This window comes from Akebia trifoliata, chromosome 8 (genome assembly GCF_017979445.1).
Source record: "Akebia trifoliata isolate Shusen 1 chromosome 8, ASM1797944v1, whole genome shotgun sequence".
NCBI lineage: Eukaryota > Viridiplantae > Streptophyta > Magnoliopsida > Ranunculales > Lardizabalaceae > Akebia > Akebia trifoliata.
The window spans coordinates 45,692,943-45,718,459 of NC_141382.1; the positions used below are offsets into that span (position 1 = coordinate 45,692,943).

At 35.5% G+C, this 25,517-nt stretch overlaps 3 protein-coding genes and 1 pseudogene across 3 annotated transcripts; 2 read left to right on the forward strand and 2 right to left on the reverse strand.

Annotated features, from left to right (window-relative positions):
• Positions 1-1,135: 1,135 nt before the first annotated feature.
• On the forward strand, positions 1,136-7,021 carry LOC147397159 (CRS1 / YhbY (CRM) domain-containing protein). Its single transcript, XM_086452659.1, is given in 10 exon segments — positions 1,136-2,198; positions 2,704-3,091; positions 3,094-3,183; positions 3,286-3,416; positions 4,568-4,918; positions 5,052-5,208; positions 5,657-5,949; positions 6,188-6,247; positions 6,344-6,433; positions 6,554-7,021. Coding segments are annotated over 10 exon segments (2,679 nt in total). The 5' UTR covers positions 1,136-1,157; the 3' UTR covers positions 6,632-7,021.
• A 670-nt stretch (positions 7,022-7,691) lies between these two features.
• On the reverse strand, positions 7,692-14,071 carry LOC147397160 (SNARE-like superfamily protein). Its single transcript, XM_086452660.1, has 4 exons — positions 13,885-14,071; positions 13,503-13,589; positions 8,161-8,229; positions 7,692-8,072 (listed from the first exon to the last, which is right to left on the reverse strand). Exons 1-4 carry the CDS (start codon positions 14,023-14,025, stop codon positions 7,938-7,940), a joined length of 432 nt encoding a protein of 143 aa, XP_086308786.1. The 5' UTR covers positions 14,026-14,071; the 3' UTR covers positions 7,692-7,937.
• A 3,081-nt stretch (positions 14,072-17,152) lies between these two features.
• LOC147397161 (uncharacterized) lies at positions 17,153-20,116 on the forward strand. Its single transcript, XM_086449738.1, has 6 exons — positions 17,153-17,515; positions 17,595-17,648; positions 18,443-18,500; positions 18,658-18,792; positions 19,573-19,740; positions 19,890-20,116. Exons 1-6 carry the CDS (start codon positions 17,436-17,438, stop codon positions 19,986-19,988), a joined length of 594 nt encoding a protein of 197 aa, XP_086305864.1. The 5' UTR covers positions 17,153-17,435; the 3' UTR covers positions 19,989-20,116.
• Positions 20,117-20,429: 313 nt separating this feature from the next.
• On the reverse strand, positions 20,430-23,425 carry LOC147397162 (proline--tRNA ligase, cytoplasmic pseudogene; annotated as a pseudogene).
• Positions 23,426-25,517: the final 2,092 nt, after the last annotated feature.

Below are 25,517 nucleotides of genomic sequence, written 5' to 3' on the forward strand. Positions count from 1 at the left end.
CAAACTTTAGACCTACACGTACGAACTCTAGAGTGGCGAACCACAAACCTTGGTAAGAATTGAGTGAAACATAGAATCAACAAAAACTGAATTCTATCATATTTGATAGTTTAATTCTTCGGAACAAAAACTGTTTTTTTTATAAAATTTTCGAAATCAATTGAATTTTGTCCTCTACAACCCCAAAGTATCAGACAATGTTTTTGGATGCCACAAGGTGAGCCCAAGAACCCTTATCAAGGCTAGTCAGACTCTATGTAATATAATACATTTTGTTCGGATATACGACAGATACCAATATTCTCTATATCAAAATGGTTTTGGTCCCTTTGAGACCCAATCCGATTGCTGTCGGATCAGATATGGATCCAACTATTGAGATCGATAAGAATCCAATCTAATAAGGACCCTGCCCAATACATACTACTATATAAGGGTGCAACTTGGCTTGATTTAGGGCCAAATTGAAATCGAATAAGAATCACAATTGAACCGAATTGTCCATAAAACACCCAATCAAAACAAATTGAACTAAGGTTGATTTGATTTGATTCGGATTGGTTCTATGGGTTGCCAATATCCTATAAATTTATTTTGAAGCAATATATTTTTAATAGAAATAAATAAATAAAGAATGAACCTGAAATTTCATATAAAAAATCATTAATTTATCTATAATAAAAAATCATTAATATATGTCTCAACTCCTTAAAAATAGTAAGTGATTAGGGGTTCGATCCACGATTTTATTCAGTTCTATACAAGCCTTGAATCAAGAACCGAACCGTAGATTATTCCACACTGAACCAAACCAGTCCAAACCTATCGGTTTGATTCGACTCTCGGATTGAGCCGGACCAAGTTGCATCCTTACTACTGTACTAGATTTTCAAATCCGATCCGATTCTTATCGAGAACATCTCTGATCCGAACCGAACCCCAACCGTTGATAAACATAGCCCTATGTGGAATAAATCGTGGATTGAATTTCAAATCCCTCCAATTAGGAGCGATGTTTAGGGGTTGTTTGTTTGCAGCTTGTTCTGTTTGAGAAGATATACTAGACATAGTGATAATAGACCATATCTTTTATCTATAATCTTTATTGTCTATCACCCAATCAAAACCTAGACTACAGTCTGTGTCTGAGAGTGAATATGGCGCTCTCTCCATGTCCACTGAATTTCTTCACTTCTTCTCTCTTTTTCTCTTCTTCTTCTTCTTCTTCTTCTTCTCTTTCGTTTCTGGTTTTTCAAACCAGAGAAAATTATTCAAACAGCTTCAGAACACTCAAACTCAAAACTTATTGTTCTTGTCAGACAATTGAAGTTGAAAATGAGGAACCCCAGAGGACCAAAGTCGTCTACAAGGCTCCAAAGAAGAAGAGAAAGCTCAGACCCAGTTTTCATGACATAGTTCGTGATAAATGGTCTCTAAAAATTGGTTCACAGAGACTCAAATTTCCATGGCAAGAGCAAGAACAACAAGAAAATGAAGAAGAAGAAGAAGAAGAAGAAGAACAACAACAACAACATTCTTCTCAAATACCCAATTCTTCTAAGGAAAATATGAGAAATCGTGTAATTTCTCCTCCTTGGATTCATGGAAGCAAGCCAAGAAAAACGCATTTTGATTCTGAAATTGAAACTACCCCAAATAGTTGTTTTGAAGGCGAAAATTTTGGTGAATTAAGCGAAAAATTGGAAGACTTGAAAAGGGTTGCTGATACTAATGGCAAGTCTGAGGAGGAACAAGAATTTGAAGGGTTTTCAGGTTCATCCCCAATTGAGTTTGTAGGAGAGAAAGAAATGAACTTTGAAGTTAATGGTATTTCTTTGGATGAGAAGCATACTGGGTTGGTTGAACATTTTGTCAATTCTTCGGGTTTAAGAAGTAAAGGTGTTTCAATTCCGTTACCATGGGAGAGGAATAGAGATTTGGAGTTGGAGTCGGTGAATCGGGAGAAGTGGAGAAGAAGCAACACAGAATTGGCAGAGAAGACGATTCCTGAACCTGAATTACGGAGGCTTAGGAATGTTGCTTTGAGGATGAAAGAGAGGATAAAAGTCGGGTCTTTGGGCATTACACAAGCACTAGTTGATAGAATTCATGAGAAGTGGAAAGAAGATGAAGTGGTGAAGATGAAATTCGAAGGGCCACCTGTGCTTAATATGAAGAGGACCCATGAGGTCTTAGAGGTTAGCACCATTTGGTGTCTTTGTTTGCTTCTTGAATTTGTTCTCATTATGACGTTTCGGCTTCTAGTAGACAATCGAATTATAAAAGAGATCCAATTTGATAATGTTGAAGCTTATAAATCTCTGATTTTGATTATTTTATCACTCAAAATCTTTAGAGTAATTGCTAGGATTGCACCATCTTTCAGTATAAGATAAAATAGCATTAACTTTATTATTGCAGATTTTGCATCGGTCCCTCACGAGCTTGCGGAAATTTTTATTGATGATGTAACATGTAACTACATTCACTAATTTCTTTAATAAAAGAGTGGGATCCTCCAACGCAAGCTTACTGATCCCAAAAAAAAAAAAAAACTTGTATGTGCTGTTCTTGCCATTTTCCATGGCTTACTTGTTTGCTTTTGTGCAAATCCATCCTATCTTTTCATTAGCTATTGATTTTTTTTACTTACGTAGAAGCCAACTAGTTTCTTGATACAAATTACCTTTTATGCTCAATCAGAGTAAAACTGGAGGTCTGGTGATCTGGAGGTCTGGAAGTACAATTGTGTTGTACAGGGGAATTGCCTACAAGCTTCCTTGTGTGCGAACATACACTAATCAGAGTCGAGCTAATCCGAACGCTGCTCATCCCCTAAAAGATCCAACTATTGATGCTGTTGAGAATGTACAACAGACTGACTCAGTTAGAACTACAGAGTCTTCTGGTACTGGTTCTGTGAAATCGTCTAACGGTCCATCTGATGTACAATTGATGGATATAAGTGATCACAACCATTTGTTGGATGAGTTGGGTCCACGATTCAAAGATTGGTCAGGATGTAACCCGCAACCTGTTGATGCAGACTTGCTTCCTTGTGTGATTCCTGGCTATACACCTCCATTTAGACTTCTCCTTTTGGGATTAGACATTGTCTTGGAAACAAGCAAATGACATCTTACCGTAGGCTTGCAAGAACAATGCCTCCTCATTTTGCTCTGGGTACGTAATAAATGGTCTTTTTAGGATTATATGATACTATAATGTTCATGTAATTACCTTTACTTCTAAAATTATATTTCTAATGGGATTAAATTTTTGTAGGAAGAAACAGAGAACTACAAGGCTTAGCTATGGCTATGGTGAAGCTATGGGAAAGAAGTGCTATTGCAAAGATAGCCATTAAACGTGGTGTGCTGAATACTTGTAATGAGAGAATGGCAGAAGAAATCAAAGTAACCAATATTTAGCATTTTAACTTCTTTTTATTTTTCTTTTCTTTTGATAATTTTAATCATCATTTAAATAAAGGAAGAAACAAACAGGAGAAGGTCGAAAAGAAGGTGCCAGCTTAGCGAAGTTGGTAAGGTGTGTGGTGAGTTGATCCCACCACCCTAAAGACCCTTAAAATTCTTTAAAGAGCTTGAACCAAAAGAAACTTAGATATCATGTCCTTGAGTATAGTAGTCTAAGTATTTCTTCTAGAGTAAAATCTGCACTTATATATGGATTGAATATGAAGTAGAATGTTAGATATCATATGAAATGCTGATATGATTGGTTTGAACCTGTTTTATGTGGTTAATTTGTTGTCCGTCTCCCTGATGTATAAAGCTGCGCATTTTCTATTGCAGCTATCCCAATTATCCTAGCGGGATTGTTCCTCTCACTAGGAACGTTCCCAATAAATTCGTGATTGACCAAGCACAGTTTGTTGCATCATATCTTGAGATATAATTTTCCTAATCTGAACCATTCTACCTTATTTGAAAACTTCAAATTCCTTTTAACATTTTTGGTGCAGGCATTCCCTAAATTTCCTTGGATCTTAGAAAGGTCAACTTCCATGCCCTATAGCTAACTACAAAGAAATCCTAATCATGTTCTAGAATGCACACTTCTTAGGGTTTAGTCTAAGCTTATACTATATATGTCCTAGGAATACGCATTGAGTTTTAATAAAATATTGACGATGACATGCTAACACTTCCCATTTATGCGTCATGTTGGTTTGGTGGAAAAAATTGATTTAATGGGTGAAATGAAGAATTATTAGTTCACTCTTCTTTCCTTACTTGGATAAGTAGAATTTGAACTTCTTAGTAGTTTTCTAAGATTTGTACAAATATTAAATTAAATGCTAGAAATGTAGTTCTTGAAAGAATTAAATTTTCCTTTCAAAATAATATAGTAGTTACACATAGATACATAGCTATTTATTTTAAAGGTTGGACAAGTGTATAGTTTTCCATCAGAACTTCCACTCCTGTATGCTCCTTTGTTGTTGCCATTATGATATGATTGCTATAACATCTTAAATCAGATTCTGCATGTTTGTGGCAATAATTTCTACTCGTTCATGACCAGTTTCATTTCATTTATGCAGAAACTGACTGGAGGAACACTTGTCTCTAGAAACAAGGATTATATCGTCTTTTACCGGGGTAATGACTTCCTTCCACCTTTAGTTACGAACGTATTGGTTGAAAGGCAGAAACTTGCGGATCTCCGACAAGATGAAGAAGAGCAAGCAAGACAGAGGGCTTCAGCCTTATCTGTTTCAAATGTTAAAGCTGCCATAGGTCCATTGGTGGCTGGTACCCTAGCTGAAACCATGGCAGCAAACAGTCGTTGGGGAAATCAACCAAGCAGCGAGGATATAGAGAAAATGAAGAGGGATTTGGCATTATCGAAACATGCTTCACTAGTCAGATACCTCGAGAAAAAGCTCACTCATGTAAGTTCGATGCATTAGAATGAGTTCGTCAGTCGTAAATGTGGGGACTTAAAGAAAGCTACTCTAATTTCACATTTTATTGATTTCATTGACTACTACTCAATTTTTGGATTTCTACTCTGGATTATACCAGGCACAAGAAAAGGTCAAAAAGGCAGAAAGGGCTTTAGGAAAAGTTCAGGAGTCTCTAAATCCAACAGAGCTCCCAACTGATTTAGAAACCATAACTGACGAGGAGAGATTTTTGTTCCGTAAAATTGGTTTGAGTATGAAACCATTCTTGGTTCTTGGTAATCTCTCCCTCTTATATTATTATAACTGTCTTTTTTGGTTTTGTTTTTTTATGGGTAAGCTGGACTTGAGCCCATGACCTCAAAGTTGCTTTGCAATGTGTCAAACCAACTGAGCTATGGGTCTAAGTCCTCTTTTTTTGGTTCTTTTCATAATGGTTTGAAGTGATGAGTGTGAGTTCAAGCCCTTCAAACGAGTGCTTTTTATGGAAGGTAATCGGGGCCTTATGCAGGCCCCAGCTGATTAAATTAACAAGGCAAAAGCTACAAAGATACAAGCTGGTAGGCTAGCCATTACAATCAAAGGTGGAGCACACCTCTTTTATCCTGACTTAGGATGTTAACAAGAGGAGGAATATTTTCTCTATCGAAGAACACTTGGTTAGTGGAACTGTTTGATTCCCTGAACACATGGGAGAATAAACGAGTGTCTGTTTTCTTCTTTTAGGGAGGCGGGGAGTCTTTGGTGGGACTGTTGAAAACATGCATTTACATTGGAAGTATCGGGAGCTTGTCAAGATATTTGTGAAGGGGAAGAGTTTCCCACAAGTCAAGCACATAGCAATCTCTCTTGAGGCCGAGAGTGGTGGTTTATTAATATCTTTGGACAAAACAACCAAAGGGTATGCTATCATCATCTACCGTGGGAAGAACTATCAACGTCCGCAAGCAATAAGGCCCAAGAATCTATTGACAAGGAGGCAAGCATTAGCACGTTCAATCGAGCTTCAAAGACGTGAGGTAAAATTGCATTCTTTTTACGAGAGCTTCTATTGCCACACCAACTTTTGCTAATGCCACCCCAAGATGTGTGCTAAATCTTTGGTGATTTACATATGAATTGGGGTGGCATTAGCCAAAGTTGATGTGACAATAGAATCTCTCCTTTTTATTGTTCATTCATTTCTTCTGAAAGCTGCTATCGTTTTTTGCTTGCTTCCAAGAATTTACTGTGTTACCAAATCATTACTATATGCAGGCACTCAAGCATCACATTTCAGATCTTCAGGATAGAATTGAGTTGCTAAAATCTGAATTGGTATGATTTCTTTTCATTGATGAGTAATTTATGTTTGATGACATGAACATACCTGTCTTCTTATGACCATTTCTCCCGACACCATGAATTTTACAGGATCAGATCGAGATTGTTAAGGAAACGGGTAACGAAAAACTGTACTCAAGGTTGAATGATGCTTATAATTCTGATGATGACTTTGAGGAGGTGCGTGAGTGTGTTTTCTAGCCTAACTTTTAATATTAATTACAAGTTAACAGGAATCCCATCTTTATTTTGAGATTGGCCTTTCTTTGTGTATATAATGAACCGAGTTTCTCTTATCAGGATGAAGGTGAAGAGGCGTATCTTGGAACATATAGGGATGATGACGAAGAGGATACACTGATTGAGAAGCTCACCTGAAAGAGATTTTTCTTCCAAGGCCAATTCGAATTATACAATGAGAAAGAATTCGAGATTTCTACAAAGGAAAAGATGAACATTTCTAAATCTTTGTTGGGAAATCCATGATAGCAGATATGTGCTCAAGAAGACTCAAGCATTTAGGTTTACACTCTCTGAGTCTTTCTCCTAAACCATCCACAGGAGATCTTAATGGCGAGATAAGCCAATGGCTTTACATTTTTGGCTTGGGCATCAAATCCTGGTATCTTTGTTGGGGCAAGTGAAAAAGAAGTATTTAATTGCAGTTCTCGTTTACATGTATTACGATTTTGTAAATAAAGACTCCACTGGCAACAAAACTTGCATCATTTATTCCATTATGAAAAATTGCTTATTGCGCTTGAGCTAGATTTTTTCAATTGTGGCAGTTGGAGAACTCCTGACACGTCGGATCTCTATTTCCAATGAAAATAAGATGGGGGGTTTACAACCAAAAATAAAACAAGATTTTGTAGAACTTGCCACAAAGATCGGTGTACCAAAAGTGAACTGGGTTGAAATGGTATTGACGGACTCTAGGTTTCATTTGGAAAAGCACTCAGAATACCTACTGGAAACATTCATAAATCATTACTTCATGTTATCTGCACTCCCTGGTGAGGCGGTAATGAAACCAACCCTTCATGCCGGCAGGGTACTTGATATAGAACCTCTTAATGCTCAAGTCAGACAATGAATAATGCAGTATTCAGTTGATGTAAGGAGATTGATTTATGTTCCATTGGCTCATTTTATTTTTATAGGTTTCTTGAAGTTTTCTTCAGATTTCTTTATGGAGATTCTCTTAATTTCTGTTGATCTTCAGGTTTCTCTTGATCTTTGGGATTTTGGTGTTTTCTTCAATGGGGATTATCAATAGAATCCCAAGGAATTGAGGTGGCAACAACATGTTTTGGGGCATATTTTGCTAGCAATGCTGCATTTTATGGGCTCTATGTTTCTTAGGCTGTACGATCCCTTGAATGCCATATATAAGGCATCAAGGACAGAATCAAGGTATTACAAAATACAAATAATCTGAGATGAAGGAATGCAATTATTAACCGATCAACCAAAAATAAAGGGAACGTAACGATGGCTCAGTTTGATACACAACATTTACCAAGTAAACTAAATCCTCCAAACGAAACGATGGCTCAGCCACCCTAAGAACATAAGAAATTTGGAAGCTAGACGATTCCATCTCAGCCATTCATTCTAATCAAAGAGTGTCCCACTTTGAAACAACAACAAAGAACTGATTGTATCTGATTGGAATAGGCTACTACGAAGCTTTGTCCATCAGCTGTATCGGTGACAGAATGGTTGATTTGTTTGTTTCAACGACACACCCATTCATGACCATTTCCTCCAGCATGAAATGTGCCTTCTCTAGATGGAACATGATGTCTAGTTCACACTGCATAATTTAGTTTATCAGAGATAATGTGGCAAACAAAACAAATTCCAAGAATATTAATCAAAAGAGCAACAAGTGAAAGACTTACCACATTCCCAAAATGGCGATCCATGGTTTCAACTAACAGATGTATGAATTCCAGAATAGCTAGCTCATTCTGCAAAATGGAAATAAGGAAATTTAATGTAATATTGCACAACCATCCAAGATAGAAAAATCCATAAATTGATACATAAACAAAACTGCCAGTTAACTAACATACTTCTCAAGGTTGAAAAAAAAAAAAATGTGTTTGGTGAACCATGGGACTGACTGGATGTCGAAAAATAGCAAAAACATCTAAACCAAACTGCAAAAAAAAAAAAAAAAAGTATGGATGTTAACACCATGGATCACCCAAAAAATGTATGAATGTGTTCATGTGGGCAACCAAAATTTGATGCTTGTACCACCCAGAGTTTAAACACCATGGGAGACGGAAAACTTCAAGCACATTAAAAACTGAGTCGCCAAAAAGTGGGCGGGGAGGGGGGTGGGGGGGTGGTAATTTTTTCTTCGCTAACAACTCCATTGCCCACTCCCACTCTAAATCTAATACCTTTTGCATACTATAGGTAGACCATGAGATACTTTTCCACACACGCTCTCCACAGCTAGACTGAACCACCCCATTGAGCCAACCCTTTGCTTCATCACCATATTTAACTGTAGTAATAACCTTCCTCTTAAAGGTTTAAAATCTCGTATCAAGGCAATGTTTTCAATCAGGAGAAAAATCAAAATGATCTTCGACCGAAGCTTTCCAAAATAGAACGAAACTTTGAACCATGTTTTTGGCCAATTGACAAATAACTCTTCCTACCATGGAGCTAATCTTCTCAAGCCTTTTGATTGCAGTCTCAAAGCTCTAGGAGAAACATAAGATTGAGAGTGCTCAAAAGGGAACTTCCCATTTTGCTATCCACTAGCCAATTTCTTTCTCTAGATTGCTCTCTTTCCCACACCAGTTATTTCATTTTTGCCAAGGTTTAACATAAAAGCTAGATAACCATTCCAAAAAATCAAAGAATGCATCTGAGATGTAAATCGTAAAATCAATTTATCATTGGCAAAGTGGAGATGAGACATGTATTGATCTTGCAAACAACCAAGAAGGAGATGAACTTACAAACCAAAGATTTTGTACTAAGGTGGGATCTAGAATTTCAGGAGGGTAGTTAGTGTTTTATTTTGTTTATCTTTGGTAGGCATTTCATTATGTCTATAGTAGTCTTCTCGACTTCCTTGTATTTTTTCCCTTAAGTCTTACACCTACCGGAAAAAAATTTGCCTCCTCTTTGTTCTAAAGTTTATACCTGTGGATTGATAAAACCCCCTCCATCTGGACCATTAATTTCGCATCATTCGGCACATTTCTCAAGACGAACACATGGCAACATTTGAGTAAGATTCTATCTAATTAGGAAAGAATCTTTAATTTAAGAGGATTCTTCCCATTTAGATTATAATTAATTTGTATGGGAGTAAATGTAGCAATTGTAATCTAATTAGAATTAGGATTTTCATTTAGGGATTATGATTTTTTCTATTTAAAGGAGGCGAAGGCCATTGTAAAGGAAGGGGAAGGAGGGAGATTGAGGAGATGAGGTCATGTAACGAAAATTTATTATAGTGGAATGGCTCCCCGAACCCGTGGACGTAGGCACATTTACCGAACCACGTAAAAAATCATGTCTTCTTTATTTTATTTATTTATTTTTGACCTGTGTGTGAGATCTGGATTTGAATCGAGATCTCAATGTGGATACTAAAAATCGCATCTACAATTGGTGTCATCCATGAAATACGAACAAAGAACTACGAGAAATCAACGGTAATGGGGGCTATCCCTAAAATCAATTATTCGTGGATTTAGAATTTTAGATATAATCTTACAAAGGGAAGGATCATAATTTGGTAGTTAAACTCTTACCTCATAATTGAGTTTACACTTAGCCCCTCAAGTATACCATGATGGATCAGAAATCGAATAATGAATTGAACCTCTTAACTCAATAGAGTCCCTACACTCGGTCTAGTTGGTCACGAGATTGGCCTCTAACCTTATTTGTCAATCGCTCGGTGCAATAAATGGTCTGCTTATCCTTTTTATACTTCTCCGGAAAGATTTTATTTTACACCCACATCCAAGATTGATGTATATGCCAAGCATTCAACTCAACCCGGGTATACCTTAGCTCATACTTTGTCCTTTTCTTAGCAACACAGCACCGCAAGATAAGCCACAAAGATTATATTTTCCCAATCCAATGCCTAGGATTTTCTCAAAATCACCCATGCCTTGGTTGCATTGTAGCCCTCAACACTAGCAACCCCCAAGACTACTAAACGGGGGCAACCATTAAAATGTCTTAGATTGCTCTATGAATGAGGCAACCATTTTAACATATATATTTGCAAACTTGGTTATAGTAATGTATCCTGGCTATATTACCTCCTTATGAAAGTTTGGTTATAGCAGAATATAGCAAGTTCACCTTTTTACCAACAATAACATATTAAAAGTGATGTATATGCCCAATACCTAGTTCCCTCTTTCCCACCTCATGTTTCTGATTACTTTTCAAACCAAAAGAGAGGATCATATACATCCAAAATGATGTAAAGCCATGCACCCAAATTTCTCTTTTTATACCTCCTTAGTTTAGCTTTTAGCAATACATAAAAAATTGATATGATGCATACTTCTAATTTTCCTTTATCCTTTTCTATGTTCATGACTCAGTTAAATCAACTTGATTGAGTCAACAATTAAGTAACTCGGCTTATCGAGCTGAGTCTGGATTGAGCCCCCAATTATTCCATTCGACTCAATTGAGTCTCCAAATTACAAATTGGGTTGAATCAAACCCTCATGACTCGAGTCACTGACCCACTAATTAGACTTACTAACTCAATTGATCCCAATGAACATCAAGTTTGATGCCAATCCTTTACCTTTTATAATTTACACAATTCCATTATCAAGAGGGGGTTCCAATTTATTTTTGACTCTTTAACTATTATATTTTACCCAATTTTAAATATCACTTTTTATGTTCCTGTTCAATTTTACTAACAGAATCCTTCAATGCATATTAAGAAATGATGTACATGTGAAGCAACTACCCCAACCTTTCCCTTTCTAGAAAGCTTGAGTATAGCAATACATACTTGGTGGCATCACAGCTCATGTGATACTTTTCTCTTTTGTTGGATATGTTTGAGAATGTACATGTTGCTTTTCTCTGGGCAATATCAAAGCCTTCCTTTTCCTCTTCATACTTTTATTTACACGTTTTGTGATGGTATTGACGACCCAATTAGATCTATTATCTGCTCCTAACTCTCCTTGGATGTTGTTAATCCTCCAATAAACCATGTTACGCCCCTGATACCTGAACTACTGCAATCAATGGCTTCCATTTAAACCTAAAATCCTTGTACCCTGCTGCTACCCTTCAACCTATTGCTGCCATTAACCTTATACCATACAACTGTTAGAACCCAAAAGATTTTGGAAGATATCCACCAAACATGAATCACCTGGCAAAAAAACTATAATTAATATCCCATATAGATTTGCAAAATATCAATTACCACGATCCGGACCATTAAAGAATTCAACCACCAAATTATGATTCTTCCCATTTTAAGATTAAATCTATAACCCTAAATCCACGAAGAATTGATTTTAGGGATAGTCCCCATCACCGTAAATTTCTCGTGATTCCTTTTTTGTATCCCACGGACGGCGCCAATTGAAGATGCGATTTTTGGCATTTACTTTGAAATCTCGATTTAAATCTAGATTTCACACACAAATCATAAATAAATAAAATAAAGAAGGCTAATGATTTTTTATGTGGTTCGACAAACATGCCTACGTTCACGGGCTCGGAGAGCCATTCCACTATAATGAATTTCCATTACTTGACCTCCTCAACTCAATCTCCTTCCTTCCTCCTCCTTTATAATGGTTTTCGCCTCCTTTAAATAGAAAAAACTAACTCCTAATCCTAATTAGATTACAATTGTCACATTTACCCCCAGACAAATTAGTAATTATCTAAAAGGTAATAATCCTCATAAATTAGGGATTCTTTCCTAATTAGATAGAATCTCACTCAAACGTTGTCATGTGTGCCGATTGGTGCAAAATTAATGGTCCAGATGGGAGGGGATTTTATCCCTCCACTACGCAAAAACTTTTAATAAATCCTTCATCCCTCGTTTCTTAAAAGTGCCTATTAAGATCTCAATCACATAGTGAAATGAAAGTCCAAATAAGAACCTAGTATCCAAGGCATATTGATTTTCCAAATAATCAAAAAGAAGATCAACCAACAAATACTGAAAATATTGCTAAGAAAATACATCCCCCCCCCCCCCCCCCCCCCCGTGCCCAAATTCCAAATCAAACCTCATTCTAAAAGGCAAAGCATAAGGTCAAGGAGAGTCCAATCCATGGATTTTGTATTTAGTTGGGAACTAGTGATTCATGACAGGAGTTAATGTTGCATTTTATTTCTCTTAAGTAGGCATTCTTAAAAATCTCTTTCATCTTGTTCATAAACTTTGCTCCTTGCTATTCTTGCAACCATAACAAAAATATGTACAAAGGACTATAAAACCGGATGGCTCTCAAGGCTTTATCACCTTATAACCACCAAGAGTTTTGACAACTTCACCCATGTCTCTCAAATCCATATGGGGCTCTCAAAGATATTTTGACCATATGGAATGGAACATCAATGGCAATTTTAATGTCAGCAAGTTATAGGACTCAACCTTTTTACAAAAAAATGAAAAAGAAAATAAAAACCCACTTCAAATCGGTGCAATTGAAAACTTTTGGAGAGAGATAAATCAAAGCATTAGAAAACAAGAAAATGTAAAGATTCCATCCAACAAGAACAAATAGAATCTCCAAAAGGTAAGACAATTTTCAACCATAATATTTCATCCAAAAATAAATAAATAAAATTCAGTCTATTATACTCAATTACAAGTATTTACTCAAACAGAATACCTCCCATGAATCATTTCTAATCTTCTTCACCCAATTAAATTTTCTAACCAATCCTATCCATCAAATAATTAGGAACAAATTATTTTTTTCTTTTAAAAAAAATGACATAAACACACATATATAAGTTGTTCAACAACCCTTTATTAATCACTCACGTTAAATGTTAAACGTCTACTAGAATCCTTTGGCACGTTGAGGACAGAGTTCTTATTGGGTAAAAATATGCCATCACACAGAAATGCTTAAATGTATTACCAATTCTATACATAAATTTACTAATTCCAAGGACAGATTTACACATGCAAAGTAGCAGAATTATATTCCTTTTAAAAAAAAAAAAAAGATGTAAAGAGATTTACCTCACCGTTGTCTACCCCAACCAAGAAAAAGAGTGATGCATAGCGCCTGTACACAACTTTGTAGTTCCGATGCTCCACAAAGGAACACTTCATTTGGAATAAATAAATAAAATCTTTGTATCAGAAACAGAAAATAAAATTTCTAAACAAACATGTTTTCCCTAATTCATGAAATTTTTTATCGTAAAAAACTTAACAATTGTTTTCTCTTCTGATCGAAACGTTTGATCTAGGGTATGATCATTGGTACAGATTGATTGCGCAAAATTTGATGTTTGTGAAGAATTCCAATTAAATAAGGCAGAATTGATCATAATTGAAGAAGAATTCAACAAGATCTCGATGATATGGATGAAGATCGAGAGGGAGAGGGAGATGGTACCTGTTGCTCTGTACGAGCGAGACATTTTCGGACGATTTCGCCCTCTAGAGCCCTTCTCTGTTCAATAGTGAGGTATTCGTAGTATTGGGCGAGACGGGTTTGGCCTTGTTTGTTCACCATCAGTATGAATCTGATCCCCATCTCTTTTCCACGCCTCCCCTTCCCTCTTCTCTTCTCCTCTTCTCGTACCACTAGTCTGTATATATTATATAGACCTCCTATTGGCACCCAATTTTTATTTATTACATCCCAATTAAAATAAGGTAAAATTATTAAAAGAGGGATTAAATATTTTAATATTTAAAAAAAATATATACCTTTTAAAAACTTACAAAAACAAATTAAGTTGGCCATTGTATTACCAAATATGCCCTCCAAAATGATTAAAACACAGGACTGTCCAGCATTTTAATAGCTTCTCTAAAAGCCCAGCAATTTAGTCTCAATTTAAAATGTTGGACAATCAAGTGAGTTACTAGGGTCGATTAATTGCACTTCTAAACGCAATTTTATCGGCGTTTGCGTCAAAAAGTTGGATTTTATGAAATTTCGTGTGCTTGATATCGCTTCTAAACGCGGCGTTTTGAAGTTGTAAACGCAAATATGAAAAAGAAAATGGTGTTTTGAAAATCCCATGTGAGCCGCTTCGCACATTTGCGTTTTAACGCGTCTGAGTGAAATGACAAATTTACCCTTCTTCATTTATCAAATTTACACACTCAGTCCGCAATTAAAACTTCGACTGTTTTCATCTTTATCAGTCTCTCTCTCTCTCTCATCGATTTCGACAGCTAACGGCGACCCACCTCGACGACACCGATCAGTTTTTTGAACGTAACCCATCGACGACGACGAAGACGTTGTCTTGGTTAAACCGACGACCTTGAAATCCGATTGTAACCCATCACTCTCTCTGCAACTAAGATCTACTAATCGTTTGGTCTCTTCACCTGCACAGCAAGCACGCACAGCAGTTGCGTTTAGACGCCATTGAAGACTCCGAGTCCGATCGACGCCATTGACGACGACGATTCGAAGTCCAAGCGAACTCAATCTCTCTGTTTGCCCCTTTTCCGATCGACGACTTTCGATTCATTCGCACAGCAGCTTCTAAGAAGACCTATGAGCTCTCTCTCTCTCTCTCTCTCTCTGTCATGGATTTCGATTTTTTACGAAATTCCAACTTCAATGTTCGATTAACAGAAAAATTTCTGTTGGGGTTTTTCTAATTTTCAATTTCTTGTTAGATTTTTATTAAAAAATTATAATAGAAAAAATTAATATTCACCAATTGATTGGGTTAGAAATTGTTGTATATTTTTGTTGTTTATTTTTATTTACCATTCCAATTGATCGGGTGTACCCAAATATTCTTCCATTCCAAATTGTGGATGTTTTTGTGTTCATTTTTAGGGCTATTTATGAGCAATTAAAATGTTCAAGATGTAAATTATGTTTCTTTGATATAGTATATAGATATGCCCTATATGATCAAGTATATAGACATATCATATGGGAGCACTTTTTAATGGTATTTTTGCTTGTCACAGTGTGTTTCGAATGCGTGCATATATTTATGGGTATACCCATACTTTTTTTTTTGATAGATACTATGAACGCGTGCCTATACTATGAACGTGTATGCTTAGATTCCACCTTAGATGTTAGGAGTGGTTTGTATTTTTATTTATTTATAAAGATGGTTAGTGGGGTGAAAAAACATATTTGTTATTGAAAGGTGTTACTCAGGCGTTGTTGAAGTAGTTGTTTGCGTGACAAAGGTCTCAATATGTAGTTTTCACTTTGCGTAGTTGGTGGAACAACTCAAACGATTAGATGAGTAAAATGATAGGAACTATCATGAGATGCTCTGAATGAATGGGTTGACATTCCTTTGGCTATGTGCATGTTTAGAATGATTGTTGGAGGAAGCAATTTTAGATGAATCAGTAAATTAGTTTTCGGAAGGAATATAATTTTCACAAGGGATTTAATTTCTATGTTTATGTTGTTCTTGGGCTGTATATTAGAGTCATGAGTAATTGTTTTTGGAGTTAATGGAGCTTAGGGATTTTAAGAGTTTTAGGGGCTGTTTTGTAACCATTCTAATTAGAATTGTTAAACATGTATACAATTAAACATGAGTGGGGACTAAGGACTAAGGACCCAAATATTCTTCTCTACCTTGAACCCATTTTTTCATGTATACGGTTGACACATCTTAATAATAAGTTGATTGTTGTATTTGCTTCTTTTAATTATTTTTTTTTATTATTATTGGCCTTTCTTGATTCATTTTTCACTGTTGTAATCATAAAGAACTGCCCAACCATATTTCAATTGTGGTGAAAAAAAATTCTTTCCTTCTAGTATTGTAAGCCCAATCTGGCCGTTGGGAACGTTATATAACAGCGTCCAACATGGGCTCATGTCGCCTCAAAACATTTTGATGGGGCTTTGTCCTTTACAACTCAACCTTTACACTAAGAATCATAAATTTGATATTGGAGAGATTTTTAAATGCTTTGTTTAGTGTAAATTACATTGGAGTGATATTTTTTTAGTGTAAATTTGATAACGTTGTTTAAATGCATGAAAGTAACTACCATCTCTTTGTCTCTCTGTGAATTGGCTTCGATAAATTTTAAAATTTAGTTACCCTAATACAGCAGATTTTTGAAGCTGTATCAAGCAGTAATTACCAGATTCTGACAGCATAACACTTTTAGAAAGCTCTATCAAGTAAACTTTTCAGTGTTTCAGATTCTGACAGCAAATTCTGACAGCAAAAACTGACAGCAGATTCTGGCAGCTGAATCAATCAGGCCCTAAAACGCAGGACAATCCAACAAATTACTAAAATATTGAACCGTCCAACGACTTAATTCATTTTTGATAAATTTTAAAATAAATAAAATCTTTTTTTTTTTTTGTAAATATTAAAATAGTTAACCCTTTTTTAGTAATTTTCTTTTTTTTTTTCTTTTAATTTTTTAAATATATAATGACTATTTTGAGTAAAATAGAAATTTTGTCCAAATTTCAATGTTTACCCAATGACCTTTGCAATGAATCCCTAGCATCCCCAAATTTGGGGGCAACACTAAAATTCCTAGAAAACACGTTTTTTAAGTTCTTCAAATATTCAATGTCACGTGCAACGCACGTGAATTCAAGACTAGTCTAACCACAGTTACATTAACCACGCTTTAAAAGTCTAACCATGGTTAGAGGATGGAGATTTGGAGACAGACTCTCATTAGGCCAAAACAAATAAAACCACCCTTCTCTCTCTCTCTGAACCAAAAACTATCTCCTCTCTTTGTTTCTCTCACCTCCTCACAAGCCCTTCTCTTCAATCTCCACCCTTCAAATCCAGAATCCTCATTCACTTTCGAGCACCTCTAACCGTCCGATTTCTCCGCAATAGCATTCTAGTCTGCGAGATTCATCTTCTCATGCGTTCGGTCTGTCGAAAATCTCACAAAATCTGTGATTTCAAACAGTTGGAGTGCAAGAGAGCTTTGTGAATATCAAACCTTTTTCCCACCATGCGAAAGAGAAATAAGAAGTCCAAGAATTCCCTTGAGGCCCCAAAATCTGTTTCTACTTATCAACAAGAACAACAACAGTACGTCCTCAATTGATCAATGTCATTATGTTATTTGATTTAGATTGAATTTTTATATTTGATTTTTATTGGGGTTTAGGTCTAATATCTATGAAGGAGAGCGTCTTGTTCATCTTCTCAAATCATTGGACAGGTAATCAAATCAAGAGCACTAAAAGTATAGTGGGTTCAGTTTTTCTTATTTTTAAATATGACTCACATAATTGGCATCTCAACTGTTTGGTTCGTGATCTCGTCGACCAGTTGTTGCTTTGATTTCTTATTAGTATTTCCCATTGTCAAAATTACTCTTTTTGTTCACTTAAATAAGAAAATACTTATATCCTTCAATTGGATTTTTTTTAATTCAAAGAATTATCTTGGTTTTGTGAATTAGATCATCTTGTTGTGAAATGTGTATTTTGGTGAAAAATTATGACTTATGTAACAATTTTGACTGATTTATAGTGGGCTATATTTTTTAGTTTGTTAAGGAATAAATTAGACTTATTGAAGTGAGACTATCCTAGAATTCAGCCCACTTCAGGATGGTTTGGCTTTCTTGGCTTGGCATTGTGTGCATTGCCAATTTTCTTAGGAGAGCGATTTTGTAGCCTCGGTGGTTAGTTGGTACGGGATACCATCAGAGCTATGGGAAGTCTTTCATTATTCTTTCTTTTTTTTAAAGATAACATGGGTATCCCCACCCTTTGGGTGGGACTAATCCCGCGGTAACATGCACCGCCCCCTTGGAAAGTCCTACGTGCAACAGGTTGAGTCAAGGGTCAACATGACCCTGGAGGGTGGCCCCAAAAAAATTCATAGCTTTGTGGGGTTTTGAACACTTGACCTATTCTTTGTTGAGAAGTTTATCGAGGCTTGGCTTGCCTCTAGGCCAACCCCTTGGAGTTTTTCATTATTCTTATATGTGTATAATTTTTCTAACAGGGAGATAGAGTCAGCGAAGATCTCACAGGGAGCGTTGCCTGAAAAAATATGGATTAAGGTATTTTGTGCTTGGATACAACATTTTTTTTCTTCATTTTTTTGGAAGATTCTTCTCCAGCACAATAAAGAAAAAAAAAAAAAAGCGACTATACATTCTCTGGATATTAGCATTTTATGAGGAAAAAAATTATGTTGAAATTTGTGGTCTCTTGTAGCAACAATTTTCAATTGGGGTCAATGATGTCACCCGTGTGTTGGAGCGGATGACGCCAAGTGCTGGTTTGGGAAGTTTTGCTCAAGAACCTCCTGTGGACTGTTGTGGTCACGAGGCTTCTTCAGTTCGGCTTCAGGTTAATTACTCTTTTGTTCTCTCTTAGACTCAATATTTTCCATTTATCAACTTTGTTTACTAACCAACTACTCCAAAAGACCGGTCTGTTGGAGAAGGGGAGAACTATGAATATAAGAGGGTCACGGGGCTTAATTGGGGTATGACACCTAAGAGTGAAGGAAAATATACACTAAACACTCCCCCTCACCCATAAGGGTGGAAAGAATCAAACCCATGACCTATACGAACCTAGCGCTCTGATGCCATGTTAACCCACCAGCTACTTCAAAAGACCGATCTATTGGAGAAGGGGAGAACTATGAATATAAAAGGGTCACAGAGCTTAACTAAGGTATGACACACTCGAGAGTGGAGGAAAATATACACTTATCAAACTTAAGTTGTTTGCAATCTGTGATTCCCATTTTAAACACTACAAGTTTTGGTTATATTTTTCAATAGTTGATTCTATATCTGTTTCTTTACAATTGCCATAAAAAAAAGTGATTATCTTTCATTTATAAGGACTGAATGTTTCCTTAGCCATGTATACTCCATACTCCATAGTGTCCATCACATTGAGTTCTCGAACTCCTAGTATTTGTGATGTATTCAGTCTCTTCGTCATGATATCTAAATCACCATTTGCACTATAACATTTTTTAATGGGCTCAAGGGACAATGGTCCAGATTCTTGATATAATTTCAACTAGTTTAAATTTCACGACTCACGTGGGTATATATGGTGATGATGATCAAGAGAAACCATATAATTATGTTATCTTTGTCATGAATGTAGGCTGTGCTTTTAGCTTCTGATTGCAACCCCCGATGGTTAACAAAGCATCTTCCTAGCTTGGCCTCATCAAGGCAGGTGCCATTGATCTTTATCAAAGATAAGAAAGGTGGTTCCCTAAGATTAGGTGAGCTCATGAAGTTAAAAACAGCTATCGCCATTGGAGTAAAGGTAAGGATATTATTTACTTATATTAAAAAAAAATATGGTCAGGTATAGTAACACTTGAAAAAGACACGATCTTACTCATTTTATTGTTATTTTTTCATTAATTTATTTTCTCTTATTTTAAACTAATTAATATTCTCACTTCCATGTAGGCTAAAGGAACTGGGATCAATAAACTTGTTAATCAAATTCTTCACAGCAATGAATGTGTGGGTAGCCCTGGATTGTCTGTAGATGCCAGAGATATTTAGTGTGTCCCGTACAGTGGAATGGCAGCAAGGGAGAGAGAACCTTTTGAACCATCAAACCATGGCCCGTCCACCCATATAAAATACCTCACATTGCGGTTCAAAAACAGATTTTGGATAGTAATGTTTTATTCAACTAGTGAACCCCCCCCCCCCCCCCTCTTTTTTTTAAAAAAATTTTACAATTACATTGTTGTAGCCAAACAGATGATAGAGTTCACATATTTAAGGTATTTAATCAATGTTATTTTGTACTCAAACAGTCTCAATTCTTCAAAATTCAAGGTTACTAGTATGATTGTAGTCACCAATTATGATACGAAAATAAGAAACAGACTCAATCATTCTTCAAACTTAAGTCACCTATTAAAGATGAAAACTCATATTTCAAAATTTTCAATCATTTTCATGTTTTCTCTCTGTTCGGTTGAAAAAAAAAAAATTCTATGTATGGCTGTTATAAGGGTAGAGCATTCCTGTCCATGCCCCGCAGTGTATGCTATACGGGTGACTGTGTCGCCTAGATTTAGTAGCTCCTACCCAAGTAGGACCACTTATTTGCAGGCTTTCCTGAGGCAAAGCAAAGTGTTCCTGCAAAGAGTGCAATGCATTATGATTATGGCACAAAAAAAAAATACTGTAAAAGGACATGGAACACACCATGACCCAACTAAGAGAATTCAATTCAGGAATTCAAGTGGAAGGAAAATCAATTTTCAATTGCAAATTATAGAAATACTACCCTCTGGAAGCTCGGGCTGATCGAAGGGATTGCATAGGAGCTTGGCTGCTCCCATTTCACCATTGGTTCATGTTTTCACATTGTTTTTAACCGACTGTGAGAAATAAAAAGATAAACACCGTGATGAATGCAAAGCAAAAAAGAAGAATTAAACAGCAAAACAACTCTTTACAATTATATATATAGGGGGTGGTTCAAGGGACATATGTAAAAACAATGGTTTTTCAAAATATGGGTTAAAGGTTTTGGATTGAGCTGATTTTTTGCGAGGATGGTCACTATGATGAGAAGATCATCCTCACAAAAAATCAGCTCAATCTGAAACATCTAAATCCATCAAAAGTGATATACAAATTATTGACAAAAATTGGCAAAAAATCGACGGTCCACATTCTAAATCACTTTTAATGGGGTTAGAAGTTTCTGATTGGACTGATTTTTGTGATGATGAAGATCATCCAAAAAAAAATCAGTCCAATCTGAAACTTCTAACCCATATTTTGAAAATTTATTAATGTTACATTATTTTTACATATGTTTTTTCATATATATATATTTGCTTTGGCGGGCGCACGTACAAACCACCCTAGCACGTGTTCAACATTTAAATGTAGCCACTTTTAAGTGGAGGGGCATATAGGATTCGAAGTTGGGACATGGGGAGCACACCCAGTCACCCTTACCAATCTTTACAATTATACAAATAAACTACAATGCACCATATCAAACGAAGAATAATAGAGAACTCAATAAAAATTTGGCAGACGGAAACCCCAAATCAGAAGACATTACTTGTCATCTTCATCATTGAAGCCTTATCCCAGAGATTGGGGGACAGTTAAAACGGATCTTTGTTCCTCCATTCAAGTCTATCGAGGGCCTTCTCTTGTTGGAAGTCTGTTCATATTTATTTTATTTATTTCCAAGGAATTGAATAACTCCAACACCATTAATTTCTTTATTCCATGACCTCCAAAAGCTAACTGGGGAGCAAAACTGATTTTGCTAATGAGACAATAGAGCTATTTTGACTAATTCTAACACCATTAACTTCTTTTATTCCATGACCTCTTGTTCACATGTCCAAGTTTACCGAAAATGGAATACTGCGAAAAGTTAGAATCATAGAAATCGGTCAAAATTCTTCTTAAAGTTGTCAAACAAACAAAGATCGTGCAATCATAGGGGCAAGTGTCAATATCCCCACCAATAACCATAAATGCCAGTAACTAAAATCATGATCTATCACAATATAAAATGCTAAGGATTAAACCATATATACCATAATGATGAAAACCATACCTCCTTGTCACACCAAGGAGCAAGGATCATTTTCTTCTCATTAAGAGCAGTGGAAAATTCTACCCAAGTCTTTGCAACCTTAAAGCAGGCATCTCTTTTTTGCTTTGCAACATCAAATAGGCTTTGTTGAATATTATCCAAGATATCTTTAATTTGCTCCACCAAATCGGATGTCAGTATGTCCATTTTAGATGAGTTGTCACGACGGACAACATGCACCTGTGTATAAATTGAATATAACTTGTTCTTACAGGACACTACTTAAGACATAGCAGTCATCTCAAGTACATGGACAAGTGCAACAAAATCATAATGTTGAGTGTTGACAAGTCATGAAAGTAAACTGTAATTAAAAAATAAAAAATACTATTTTGTTACTTGGGTCCACAACATATAATGCACATAAATTTGTCTAAAAAATTTAGCATCAGCTAAAGAGTGGAGAAATCCACAAAAAGAAAATTATAAAAAATAAAACAATGCTTTAATTCAATAAACCTTTCTAGTCATCTTGCCAACAGAGAAAAAGAACAAAATCAAACAGCTAGAGAAACCCTGAGAGCCAGCCTCATGGGAAAGGAAATTTTGACTGAAACACGAATGGGAATGACATTATGTAATAAAGACATGCAGAGGAATATAAATGTCCAACACACTGTCACCCAATAACCTAATTCGGTTCATATTTAGTGTACTATATAATATAGAGTCGTGCTGGGGTGACACATAGGTGACAAAATGATGTGGTGGCACGCACATAACCGTCGATGCTTTTCCACGAGATACGAGTAAAAAGCATCTACGGTTTATGTGCGCGCCACCACATCATTTGTGTCACTTTTGTGTCTCCGTCTGTGTCATTCCAGCATTTTCCTATAATATATTGAAATAGTGTATTAAGTTTTTCCACGCAGAAGATCCAGTTGCAGTGAAAACTGCTTCATTGGGGTTTGAATCAACAAAAGCAGCCAGAGTTGTAATGAGAACATAAATAGAAAACAGGACATATCAATATTGAGTTGGAGACGTCATTATTAACATGTGTACATTAATTCCAACAAGAAAGGATAACAATTACGTAGAATACATACCAAGAAGATAGTTTAGATTAAAGCTTACCTGATTAATGGCCATGTCTTTTGCCTCTATTTCAATCCTCAAAGGAACACCTTTCATTTCCCAATGTGAATACTTCCAACCCAGTGAGTAATGATCTCTTAAATCTGCCTCAACACTGAAACCAGCTTCGCTCAATGTTTTTATACTTGTGGAGCAGGCATCAAGGATAGCTTGTGTATTAGCATCTTTGTAAGGCACAGGAACCACAATAACTTGGACAGATGCAACTTTAGGTGGCAACACAAGCCTTTGTCATCTCCATGAACCATCACCATCACCCCAACCTGTATAAAGAAACTATTAGTATGAGATAGCGCAATTTCTTTTCTGATGTGCAGATGGACCACGAATTAAGCCTGATAACCACTTTGTTTATTAAATTAGAAGATAATGACAAGAAGAATGCCAATGGTGAATTCAACATTTTTATTGTCAAGTTCAACATTTTGTTGTTGATATAAATAATTTTGTTGCTGGGATCAACAATTTATGGTTGAGAACTTGAGATCAATATTTTTTACTATTGAGATCAATGTTTTTATAAAAAATGTTGATCTCCGGTTCTCCACAATAAAAAATATTGAACTCAACAATAAAAAAACGTTGAACTTGACATTGTAAATGTGAATCAGATTTTTTTTTTTTTTCAACTTTAGCACTAGATAGAACTTCTTAAGAAACCCAAATTCAAAATATATAAAAAGGGCTTAATCCAAGGTTCTGAAAATGGAGGACTACTGAACTCCCAAATGTAAAATAAAAACTAAATGATAAAAAACAATTCTTTTTAAAAAATAAAAAAATGAAATTTCTTAAAATTTTCTCCTATACATCTTTGTGGCATCGGATCATGTTATTTGATGCCACAAGGTGAGTTCAACAACCCTTAAACAAGTAAGACTAGACTTACTCTTCTCTAATTAGGTGAAAAAGCAAGGGGGTTATCACTAGGATGGATTTTTTTTTTTTTTCATCCTTACTACCGACAAACTCCTCACCCCCCAAACACTCCTTGTATGACTGTGCATAAAACCATAAATTTTTTCTTGGGATACACAACTACACATATTTATGGGGATGTGCAATTATGTATCCCAAGGAAAATATATGGTTCTCTAAACAGCCATGCAGGGGTGGGGGTGGGGGTGGGGGTGAGGGTGAAGGTGGGGGAAAATCACATCTCATTACATAATTAGCAAAAGACTATGGAAGATAAAAATAAAAAATAAAAATTTAAAAATGTAGCTATAACTCTAATAAATGATAAACTAAGAGAAAGTCAAATAAAATCATTGGACTTTTTCAAATAAAAGTTTAAAACAATGAAAGAAAAATCCAAAAGAATGTGGACAGAAAAATATAAGCTCACGCTCAATGATAGAAGTCTAGTATGAACGGGTTATAAGAACAAGATTCATTTAGATGACTTAGACCTGTAAATATCCCTTATAATATTTTTGTGTGGATTTCAACATCTTTCTTTGCAATGACCAACAACAAGATCAAATTTATTGATGTTTTAGAATCACAAATATGAGTACCAAAAGACGTCATATAAAAATACTCAAATATAACCAACATACCACTCAAGATGATTTTTGTGTATATTGGTTTAGGAATATCAACGGACTTCCGGATACAGCAATATCCAAATCTACATCTGAATTCGAATCCGACGGATGTTCTAAAACTCTATCCAGAATTCAAATAATTTGTATATATAAGTAATAATAAAAACATAATTTTGCCTTATCCAACTGATTTTTCATTATTAAAAAAAACTTATTATATATTCTATTATTTATATAATAAATAAATCAAATAAAATATTATATTATATTATTTATATAAAAAATTAATCAAATAAAATAATATATATTATATATTATTTTGAATCGGATTCGAAATGTTAATATCTGAATCTGTATTCGATAAAGATTCGAAAATATCAAACTATCCGAATTCGAATATAATATTCGAAAATTTTGGATAAAATCCGATTTTTCAAATTCAAATTCGAATCGAATTCGAATTTTCGACTATCCATTGACACCCCTACATTGGTTGATCAATGATTCCCAAAACATTATGTAACATTAAGTTTAATGTTTCTAGAGATATCAAACTCTTACCTAGAATTTTAGTTGAGTCCGACTAGTCTTACCAAGATAGTGAGGAAAAAAAAATCTTACTAAACCTCATCAAAAGGACACCGAGATTCGTAAAATAAGTCATTGAGATTTGTAAAACAAATTCTCGAGGTCTTACGTTAAGCATCTCAAGATATTTTTGACGGTGGATGAAGGTTGGTAAGGCCTTTTTCCTCACTATCTTAGTAAGGAAAGGGTTTCTCATTTTAGTTTTGGTTT